Source organism: Epithele typhae (assembly GCF_022376455.1).
Source record: "Epithele typhae strain CBS 203.58 chromosome Unknown BXZ73scaffold_20, whole genome shotgun sequence".
NCBI lineage: Eukaryota > Fungi > Basidiomycota > Agaricomycetes > Polyporales > Epitheliaceae > Epithele > Epithele typhae.
The window spans coordinates 235,868-247,452 of NW_025954211.1; the positions used below are offsets into that span (position 1 = coordinate 235,868).

Consider the following 11,585-nt stretch of genomic DNA (forward strand, 5'->3'; position numbering starts at 1 on the left):
TTGTTGCACACCACATTTTGCATATGATTAGTGATAGAAATATATTTATTAGTAAACTACTACATAGGTGCGCTAGTAAGTAATACCACGCCCCGCGACAATGCGGAGGCAGAGGCAGAGGTGGGTGATGGAGAGCAGGGCAGCACGAGGCGAAGGGTCGGGACAAGGCGGAGGTGGACGACAACGACGACGTGGGCGACGTGAACGTGGGAGACGCGGAGGCGGGCGACGCGAAGGCGGAGGAGGGCGACGCGAAGGCGGAGGAGAGCGACACGGAGGGCTCGCGGGGGGACGCGGTGGGCCGGGACGAGGCGGAGCAGGTGGTGGGCGACGCGGGCGGGGGTGCGCGATGCGAAGGCGGAGGAGGCGCAGAGCAGCTGGGTGACATGCGCGCACGCGGGCGGAGGACGGGGCAGGAGGGCGACGCGGGCAGGCGGGCAGCGCGGAGGAGGCGGGTGGCGTGGAGAAGGGCAGTGCGGGGGAGGCAGGCGACGCGGGGCAGCGCAGAGGCGGAGGAGGGTGACACGGAGGAGCGCGGTGTGGACAGGGGCGTTAACGCAGGCGGAGGATGGCGACGCGGAGGAGGGCGGCGTGGGCGGGCGGCGCAGGGGTGCGCAAGCAGAGGAGGGCAAGGGGGAAGGCGACGCAGAGGTGGGCGATGTAGAGGAGGGCAACGCAGAGGAGGGCGGTGCAGGCGGGAGACCCGGGCAGAGGACAGCGGCGCGGAGGAGGGGGACGGCGGCTTGGAGGGCCGGGAGGAGGAGTACGTCCGGGCGGACGTCCTCGGCCTGTGGTAGTTGTCGCCGGGCGGGAGGGGGAATTGGTGGGTGTTGGGAATGCAGGAGGGCAGAGCGAAGGACTCACCAAAACAAGGGACACGGCACGTCGCCGCGGCCCCTATATCCTCGTCTCCATACTTCGGACGTCCATACGGACGTCCTCGTGCGGTGTGTTTGTCGTGAGTGCGGTTGGGAAGGTGGGTATAGAGTGGGATCGAGGTTGAGGTTGAGGTCGAGGGAGGGGAGGGAAGGAGGAGTCACCTGGTGACACCAAAGTCCAATAACAGACGACAGTCGACCGTATGGTCGCTATCGTCTGCCTGGGCAGAGCGGGGAGGCTGGGGGTAGCGAGGGTAGCGGAGGAGAGCAAGGACAGTGAAGGGGAGGGACGTGTGGCGTGCATCACAGCCACGCGTCGATGCGCGCCACGCGTCCTTGCCGCCCACCGAGGCGCGTCTCCACGGGCGCGCATCACGGATCGCCAGATCCGTCCAGATGCATCCGTAGCTGCCGATAGGCTATCGCAACAGATGCACCAGGGAAATCACCTGTGCTCTGCAACCATGCGTGCTCGGGTCGACAGCGATCTCGTTCTGTAAAAGTACGAGTCAGTATCGCAGATGATGTGGTTCTTTGCGAACTCACTGCTTTATTGAATGCCCATTGCCCCGACATAAGGTTGCAAACACGGCGGCAGTTGGGGCCGGTATATTCCTCGTACGGAACGTAATCGAACTGATCCTTGAACTCGGGATTTCCGGCCAGAGTCTCCACTGAGCGAAGGCTGTCGCGTGTGTGTAGTTTGAAGATTTGACGCTTCCAAGAGGGTGAATCCGGCCCGACAACACCTCGGTAGCGGACAAGAAGGGTTCGCCACGGCACCTCGCCATATGGAATGGCATCAATGAGGTCTTCTATGTCGGGCTTGCTCTGAGGGAAGGGATCGTAGTCTTCGTGGCCGTCAAGAACGAACTGCGCGCGTAGAATCTGACGAAGCTGAAGAATCGCCTCTTCAGATTGCGGACTCGCATCGTACACCAGTTCAGCGTACTCGAAAGATGGACGACCAGGGAAGGGGTTCCAGTCAACGGCATCACAGTGCGGAGGGGGCGGGGTGTTGGGAGGGAGAAATGTGCCATCCGGAAGGCAGGGACGAGCTGATAAAGACACAATGTTGGCTCGATATTATGCACATTGTAGGACGAGAAGAACACACCATTGAGAAGCCGGTGATACTGGTACACGGACGGGCTTTGAGGATTCGGCTTGGGGTGAAGATGGGTCGTCCGTCGATGCGCATTGTATCCGGAACGTGTCTTGAAACCGAGATTGCAAAGCGTGCAGTGTCGTGCCATGGGTATGTACTGACAGGATTGTGACATGAGCACGGAAAATGCGGAAAAATTGCTGCTGATGCATCCGAACCTTGTCACAGAAGAGAGTATGGTGGGGGAGATGGAGAATGCAACGGGGCTGGATGAAGACGTGGAGGTGGAGAGCAAGTCGTAAGCCTAGCACTCTGAGACAAGCTCGAGTAAGCGGCGGCACTGGCAGGAAGCGAGAACCAGAAGCGAGAGGCTGACCTGGCACCGTCTCTCTCCATCTCTCCCATCCCATCCCATCCCACTTCTACCTCCCAACATGGCGACCGGCCGCGGTGGACGTCGCAAAACAAGTGGGAAACGTAAGGCGCCCACAGAAGCTCCTCCCGGCCCGCAAGTGCCATCTGCGCTTCCAGTTCTCGCATCGGAAAACGAGGCTCCCACGCCCACGCCGCCAGCGAAGAAGACTCGTCAGTCTGCGGCGACCTCTGCCACGCCAAACCCTCCTCCTCCTCAACCAGCCACCGCTCCCGGTGCGGGCCAACAACCTGCCGTAATTTCAGAGAGTCCCCAGGTACGTTATCTCTATTGAGTCTTACCTCATTTACGTGTCACACCGTGCTCTTGCCGTGCTCACATTCTCGCAATCAGAAAAGCCACGGCTACAGGACATGTGCTACGAACGCCAATCGCCATCCTGGTTACGACAGTGGCCTGGTCAGACCCGATGAAGAGATTGAAGCCGAGAAGAAGCAACGGAAAGCGCTCGCGGACACAAAAGCGGGGCGAAAGCGCAAACACAATGCTGACCTCGACGAGCTGGGAAAGATAATGGATGCGGATGTGGAGTATGAGCATATGCAGAGTGACGCGTTCGGTAAGCGTCTTCTCTGGCCACCTCTTTGTTGCTGACTTCGTTTGTAGACACTGTACCTCGTCGAGACGAACTTACGACTGCCTCTGAGGGTGTTCAAGATCACTATGCAGCTGAAGGCGATGCTGACAGCGACGGAGAAGCTCATGCTCAAGAGCCCCGCGCGAAGGTGAGTCCAATTTCTATGCCTAGCAAATAATGGTGCATTCGCGTTCTCAATCTGTCTTCTAAGCAGAAGCAAAACCGCCCTTCACAGCGCCTTGTACGTCAGACCAATGTGCACGAGCAGCTTGCAAATCGTCGGAAGTCTGCTCCCCCCGACCTCAACAGCTCATCCGCATCGGATACAGCCTTCCCGGCAGGAGCGAACAGCATCTCTGTGTAAGCCAAGTTTCTTCCCATACTACCCACCATTTCTAAGTTCTAACACCTATCTAAATTCTCATGCAGCCGTGAAACATCGCAGATGTCACAGCCTCCCACAGCGTCCTCTGTGAATGCGTGGCGCAGAGAGCTCCATCGCAGCTCTCAAGCGGCGTTCGCTACGATCCCAGAAGCGTTGAGGATCTCTTCGGACGATCTGCCGCGTCATGTTGAGTCGGGTAAGTGTCATCCGCATGTATTTCATCTTCTTGTCGCGCTCACAAATAGTATATCTACGTTTGAACAGATATTTCAGGCAGCCGAGATATCGGCGAGTCGTTCACTCCCCAAGGCCTCACGGATGAGGATGTCTTCCAGGATCACGCAGACGAGCATGAGAGACGCCACAACGTACTCCAGTACTCGTACATGGTGAGCTGAATGTGGTTCTCAGAATCAATAAAGCCTCACCGTATGACTGGCACAGGATATCGACGTTCAAGGCTCAGCTCAGCATGGCCCCGGTCCGTCCGATCCACGTGACAATGTCGACATCACACTAGATTATGATCACAATAACGCTAGTGCTTCTGCAACCCTCACTGGTCCGCCCCTTCCCTTCAGTGAAGTTCCTGCGCAATTCAGCAAGCCGCTCAAGAACTACAGGAAGTTCAAACCATCGATGGCCTTCGCTCATCGGACCGCTCCGCAGACGCCCACTCCGACGAGTAAAGAGCTACAAATTTCTCGTGCGCAGACACCACATCAGATGACCAACGCCTACTCTGCAAGGACCGCGACGCTTGCTCAGAACGCACGGGCATTGATGCGCTCCACGCCAGCAGACCATACCACACCTGCCGCAAAACGTTCCAAGAGCGCCACTCTCGGGTCGTCCGAGACCCCAACATCGTCCTCGTCAAATGCACTTGGGTCGTGGAGTCGCGCTCATACTACTACAGGCCGCCGGCTCGAGACGAAGAGCGTTATCGAAGATGCTCCTTCGCCAGCATCCACTCGCAAGTCCAATCCAAGTCGCTCGCCTCCACGCCACCCTCCTACGTGCTGCGCGCGCCTCGCGCGCATCCACCCGCATCGCCCTCCGTCCGCGTCACCCTCCTCCATGTCCACGGCGCCCTCTTCCACCTCCAACCACCATGACGCGATATCCCCATGTTGTAGTAGAATACATTAAATATATTTCATCTCTGATAATCAACTAGTACACCCATGGAAGGGACGGCAGGGATGACAAGCACGGAGATGACCGTAGCCTCATTTTTGATGCCCACGCCCGGCGGTCTGAAGCCCTGCGCGCGCTGGGCGCCCTGGATCCCTGAGGTGCCCTGTGCGCCCTGCATGGTCCCCGTTCCCCTGAATCCCTGAAATCCAGGGCTTCAGGGCTTCAGGGAATTTGGAAGTTACTGATGAAGGCACGGCCGTCACTGCCAGCGGCGTCTGACACCCGCAAGAAGGCCAACAAGGCACCGGTATCTCGCGGCCTTGGCGGCGAAACACTCCTCAAGCAGACGGTTGTTAGAGAGGTCATCATGCCCTCTGTTATCGAGTTCATCGGACAGCTGACCTCGCCATGGGACACCATCTCGGGCGTCACGGATGGCGGCGAAGCTTGGACCCTCCTCGGACTCGTGCAAGATTTCTATAATCAGGTGTTCCCGGCTCATGGTGAACCGGATCTCACAACGGAATCTGCTGTATTCACGACGGTAAGTGTCGTCCAAATCAACTCCAACTATTCTACTATCCCCTAATCTCACTATTTCCGGTTAAACAGTCTCGTCAGCACGTCTACGACTATCGGAGCAAGATGCAAGAGATTGCGGTCGCATCGGTCGAGACAGCTATCGAGGACCTCCGTGCTGACGCGTGGCTCAGCAAGTACGAACGCTCGGACGGAGGACTTCGCGCGTGGCTTGATGCAGCGTTGTTGCCTGGCGGAGCAATGCTGTATGGAGATCCGGACATCGAAAATGTATGTATATTCCATTCGTACCACTGAGTTCGCTCTAACGAAACTCTCACTCGATATCATCGCAGAATAACAAAGCGAAGGAGTTCATGCAGTCGTCCTTCGTGCTCGCCACCATGGAACACCACGCGTCCTGGACCAAGGGTGCGCTCTGGCCTCGCAGGGAGGATCGCCCATACCCAGTTGGAGCTCTCGCACTGGCACTGGCTGCTGTATGTTGCTTGGTCTCTTTCTCGCTCTCTTATCGTTCGCTGAAATATGCCTTTTAGATCGAGCGAGCATTCAGGTATCACTCTTTACAGTCCCCAAACGGGAAAGGCACGGCGATGCCTGCTTTCTCAAAGGTCAAGGCCAGCTCTCTGACGACGAAGTGGATGCGCACAGCAGTCGCAGACCTGCTCGAAATGTCCGAGTCGTTTGACCGGCTTGTTGAGGCAGCGGACGAGCTCGCGGGAGTTGAGGGTGATGATGGGCAGGATGAGGACGACACCATTCCTATCAACCCCATGTACCGTCGCCAGCGCACTCATTCCCCCATTCGCAAGTAGCCGTAACCGCAGGAATGGGACATTTCGATACTACGAATCTATCGTCGCAATTTCGCCTACAGTATCTTAATAATGCGATTAATCCATCCCCACTCACATTAATTTCTGTCCGAGTGCACCAACCAGACCGGCTGACGAACTGCTCCGTCTGTCCCGTCTGCGCAACTGTGGAAGGAGGCTTAGGGGTCGACTGCTCGTCTGCTCAGATTTACTGTCCATCTGTCAACTGCTCGTCTGCGGGGCACTGTCCGTCACTGTGACAGACGGACAGTGCCCAGCAGACGTGTGAAAAATTACTGATGCTACGCCGAGCGTAAAGCGTGCATCTTGTGGACGATCGGGGACGCGCGTTCTGGCACTGCGTGCTTTCGCCCGTAGTTGCTGTGTGGACCTTGCTCATGTAGCGTTGTGTGCATGTACTCTGTGCCTCTTATGTTTATTGACCATGTGTGTAAAGACTTGGAGGGAGAGTTGGGCGGGTGGAACGCGAGTTCGTCGGCTGTCGGAAGCTTAGCCCGATTTGTATCTGAGGGCGAAGAGCGATGATGGTGGAAAGACGAAAGAGCGGCGAACGTAGACGGTCAGCGTTCGGCCTAGCTGGCCATGGCTCGGCCGCCATCCATCCTCAAGAGACCGCTACCGCGCGCGCGAGGTGCGCGCCCTCCTCGCGTACTTCATCGCGAGCAACAGCGCCCCGTCGCCGACACGCGCGGCGCGCAATGCGGGCGAGATCTTCCTCGCCGACAGGTCGTTCGCGTCCGCGTGGATGACCGCGCTCCTCGCCCACGTCGGGAAGTTCCCGGTGAACGACGTCGAGGTCGACCGGTACGTCCGCAGGGTGGTCTTGTGCTGTGCGTCCCCTCGTCTCCCCCCTGTTCCTTCGCTCCTCCCTTCGCGCGGGCGAAAGACGGCCCGTATCACTGCATGCCGTACAACCCGCTGTAGGACGCGTCGCTGGGCAGCGACGCGACGCGCGCGTTCGCGATGTGGGTCAGCTGGTACTCCCAGCACGGCGACTCGGCGGACGCGATCGAGAGGCGTACGCCGCTGGCGACCTCGGTGCCTGCCTTGTCGACCCTCACGGACGAAGAGCGCTGTATCCCGGACCCGGGGAACCGTCGGGCTCCGACGGGCTGCTGCTGGCGGGCATTCAGTTGGGGCTGTACTAGCAGCTGAAGAACACGGCACTGTATATTCCTGAGGAGGTCGCGTCGCCGCTGGATGGGGGCGGGGACGAGATGGTGACCAGCGCGCAGAGGGATGTGGAAGTGCGGTACATGCTAGCTGGTGCGACCGTTCTGTTTGGGAGATGACCCGGATGTGGTGGAAGATGCGGGAGGCGCAGACGCAGGGTAAGAAGATGCGGAAATTGAAGGTTCTGCGTCTTCCTGGCGCGAATCACTTTCTAAGTCTGGCGGTCAGAAGATATCCCGAGTGAGCTGGCATGTATTCAGGTGCATTGGGACGAACCTGAGCGATGCCTCAATGCCTTTACTGCTTCAAAAACAGCGTCCTCTGACTAGACAGCACAGATTTGGCGAGCAAAATATCGTTGAGAGAGATTATTGTAGCCAGATACAAGTTTTTAGCGTTTGAACGCAAAGGAAAAATGTAGGGCCCAAAGCGGGTTCGAACTGGCGATGAGCCTGTTTGGCGCGGAGTTTGAATCAGCTACTGAGGGATCAGCGGAGTTGCTGCTGCAGCGGGTTATCCCGAACTTCCTACCCCTCTCCCGACAGCCCCGACAACTACAACCCAACCCTGGACCCTGCCTTCTTCGATCCTGCCACGGACCCTACGGTCGCCCTGCGCTGGTTTAGCGGCTACTTCGCTCGCGACAACACCGAGGCTACCCTGCAGAAGCGCGTACCATGGCTGGACACGCCCGCGCTCCTCACGCTCACCCGAGGAGGCCGCGAGCGCTCTCTATGTTGTCCCCGGGGGGCTCCGACCAGCTGCTCTTCAACGCCAACACGGGCGTCGACTGTGGGGTGCTGACTGCGCAGCGCGAGGCGGCGCTCGAGACGGCCGACGCGAGCGGGTGGCCGGCGGTCGAGGTGCGCTACGTGTGGTGCGAGGGGTCTTTGTGGGAGATGGTTTGGTGCGAGTGGAGCATATGGAAGGAAATGGGGGGAGAAGGTGGAGGGGATGCTCGAGGTGCGCATCTTGCGTCTCCCCGAGGCAAGCCACTTTATGAGCATGGACTCCGTTGGGAGGCGAGTGCTTTCGCTGACGTCGGAGGGACGTTTGTAGGCCGGGGTGCACTAGGACGAGCCTTCAACATTCCTTATTCGGTGGTGTGCAGCGCGGCGAGCTTCGTCGGACCGTGGTCTACGCGTCAAGCACCACCGTCTTTAACTTCCTAGCCACCACACTCACTGCCAACTGCATCCCCTTCGCTGGCAGTCGCGAGCTTCCGTGGCCGTCACCACCGTACGCTGACACTGCGGCGATCTCGGCGTTGACCACGCTAGCCAGCATCACATACATCCTTCCGGTCGCGCTCAACAACGACCCCAGCATATTCTCTCTCCGCGTTTTATCGTGGCTCGTGTGCGTCCGTCCTCTTTACTTTGCAACACTCCTTTCCATCGCGCGCTCTTCCTGAATCTGGCTGTGATGGTACGTGCTGGGCGCGCGGGCATAGACTGGTGATCGGTCGTCGAGGGTCCGCACCCGTATCCAGTCTTTGTAGCGTCTCCGACGCAGCCGGAGGCTAGAGGGGAGAAGGGCCCGCTGCCCCACACGGACTCGTCTTCGATGGCGCTCCCGTGGACATGGATACCGTGTGAGCGGAGGCCGGTCGTACGACGAAGGGGTCCGATGCGCTTTCGGAGTGTTCTTGACATCGCCATCTCGCGTGCAGCACACGGCTTTGTTGATGGCATTCACAGTCGGGGCGTAACTGGCCGAGCCGCCTTACACAAAGGGGGCTATTCCTAGAAGGAGGCGAATAAGGTGTTCTATCCGGAGGCATTAGCCCCGGTGCGTGAAGAATGTACATGACTTTTTGGGGCCTCTTGTTTGCTTTTTTTGCTTCTTGTGGCAAAGGCTGAGGCTATTCTCGTCTGTCTCCACACCATGAGTCTGAGCGCGTGGTATCAAGTTCCGCGTGTCCATATACTGCAGTGGTACTATCATATTCTATGACAGCAACGGTCAGACGCACTGGCTATGAAAGTGTCAATGGGTAGAGGCAGCGGGATATAAACGTCCACTTTCACCCGATGTTCCAGTCACCACCCACCCCACCCAGCCCAGGATGCAGTTTTTCGCTCTCAAGCCCGTCGGTCTTCTATTCGCGGCCGCTATTATTCTTGCAGTTATCAGCCCTGGTGTTGTAGCGGCTCCTCAGGGTAGGAGTATGCTTATGGGTTCCATGTTGTGCGTTTACTCATGCCGGCTTCTTTCAGAGAGCAACCTCACTGAGGAAGATATGGCAGAGCTTCCAGTGCCGGAGAACTGCTGGATTCGGGGGTGTGAAGGTCAGCGGATACAATACCCTTCCAAAAGTAACGATCTGACTAGCACCTGCAATTTTAGATGGTGCTGTCGAACGGCGTTGAGGTTGCGTTTATCCAACTGTTAGATAACCGATGAGTTGCGGACAGAAAAAGTACTCGGATCGGTCTTTTACGCGTCCCGAATGATCTCCTGTTATTGAATAAGTGTGCTATGTTTGGCGACAACGTCACACAGATGCCGAAGTCACGTCGTTTGGGACGCCACCGGGAAGTGGGGATTGTGATTGCCATATTCTATGAAAACCTCTGAGATACCCTCCAGTATGGGAGTGTATTACCAAACAACAGAGTCACTGATACTCCGTAGTGCAGATCATAAAACACCGAATTTTTGAGCGTGGCCTCATTGCAGTGTGAAGAATCAGAAACGAGCATCAGACGAAGAGACAAGGTTACATAGAGGCATTTCGGGAGGTGATGAACGCTGTAGCCGCGTGATTCCAAGTCCCTTCCAATTTGAGAAAGTTGCGCTATTAGTACAGAAGCCGGTAGGCCTCCTAGAGAAACACAAATCACACCAAGCTTCATTGGTTGTAGGAATCTGCACGAGGCATGGCTTCATCTCTTACTGCGGCATGAGCTTATCAGCTTCTGTCGCGGTTGTGTATACTGAAGCGCCTTCTGGAGACACCATTCTCCGAACTTCCGATGGCTCCCCGGAACGCGGTGCGCGAGTGCGGTGCGGCAAGTGACGGCCGTGGGTGGGCCCTCAGGCCTCTTCCCATATTGCACGCCGCATTCGCTTCCATACATGCTGTCCTTGTGAACGCAAGTGCCATGCCGAACTTCTATCATTCGCCCCTCCGATAGATCCTTGCTTTTATCCACAGCTCGCACAATCGCTGAGTCGCAAGCCCTCGCTCTTTCCTCTCACCCAGCATCCGCTATGGCCGACTATAACACCGTTTTCCAGAACAGCTTTTACATCGGTAACAATCTCAACGCCATCCTCTACGGTGACTACTCGCGCTTCACAGATTCGCCTTTCAAGTTGTACTAATGCGCGACCAAACTCACATAAAGGCATATATCTCTGCCTATACTATCTCACCATCCGCTTTGCGCTCCGTGGTGTTCGCCATACAGACCGGAGATATGGAAGCTCTCATCGCCTCTTCGTTTTACTCAGCACATTCCTCCTCGTCATGATAACCGCCTGGGTCAGCATCCAGGCGATCTTTGGCCAGGAAATGTGGGTAATCAACGAGAACTACCCGGGAGGAACAGCTCAGTACTTCAACAACCACGTCTCCGTGTGGTACGAGACCATGGGCTCCGTTATATCTGTCCTCAGCAGCGCCATCACGGATGGGTTTTTGGTGAGCACGCCGATCTTCGTTTTGGATGCTTTTCTTACCCGCACGTCCGCAGGTTTACCGCCTATATATAGTATGGGGGCTCGACAAAAACATCGTTGTCATTCCGGCCTTCCTTTTCGTTGCCAGCATCGGTGTGTTTCATCTCGTGCATTGTGTCCTGCGTTAATTTTGCTCATTTCATACGGGAGCACAGTGCTCGGTATCCTTACCTGCGTCTTCTCCGGGCTCCCAAACTCCGACTTCTTTTCCGGGTTCGCATCGGAGATCGCCCTCGCGTATTCCGGTGTCAGCATGGGCCTCAACGTGCTCTGCAGCTCGCTCATCTGCGCGCGCATTCTCTGGCTAGCACGCACCATCCGCGCGACCCTCGGGGCTACGACCTCGCGCCCCTACACCAGTGCCGCCACGATTATCATCGAGAGCATGCTCCCCTACACGGTCTTCACGACGGCGTATTTGATCACGCTCGGATTGGGCAGCCCGCTCGTGGGTTTTTTCATAACGCCATGCGAGATGTTCTCGGTAAGTCCTGATGGTTCAAGCTCGGCGTGGACGGACGATCTCGTTTCGCTCCAGCACTGGATTTTTGCTGATGTGAGGTGTGGTTTCAGGTTCTTTCGCCCCAGATGATCATGCTCCGCGTCCTTATGGGCCGTGGACTCTCGGCCGAAACATCCGGCGACACGGGTCGAAGCACAGTGCGCTTCGCTGTTCACACAGCCGCGTCTACCGACCCAGAGCATACGAACACCACCGGCAACACTGCCATTAGCCTATCCAACCCGTCCAAGTCGTCGTTCAACCAAGTGCATGATGCAGTCTAATTCTCTCATGTACAATGATATTCCGTATCTCCATCTACAATT

At 57.2% G+C, this 11,585-nt stretch overlaps 2 protein-coding genes across 2 annotated transcripts; both read left to right on the top strand.

The window, feature by feature from the left end:
• Nucleotides 1-5,166: 5,166 nt before the first annotated feature.
• BXZ73DRAFT_45946 (uncharacterized protein) lies at nt 5,167-5,876 on the top strand (the record flags this gene model as incomplete). Its single annotated transcript, XM_048019602.1, has 3 exons — nt 5,167-5,331; nt 5,397-5,540; nt 5,598-5,876. The coding sequence occupies 3 exons, from the start codon at nt 5,167-5,169 to the stop codon at nt 5,874-5,876; spliced, it is 588 nt and encodes a 195-aa protein (XP_047878476.1).
• A 4,410-nt stretch (nt 5,877-10,286) lies between these two features.
• On the top strand, nt 10,287-11,543 carry BXZ73DRAFT_45880 (uncharacterized protein; the record flags this gene model as incomplete). Its single annotated transcript, XM_048019593.1, has 5 exons — nt 10,287-10,356; nt 10,424-10,719; nt 10,772-10,850; nt 10,913-11,241; nt 11,331-11,543. 5 exons carry the CDS (start codon nt 10,287-10,289, stop codon nt 11,541-11,543), a joined length of 987 nt encoding a protein of 328 aa, XP_047878477.1.
• Between the last annotated feature and the right edge of the window lie 42 nt (nt 11,544-11,585).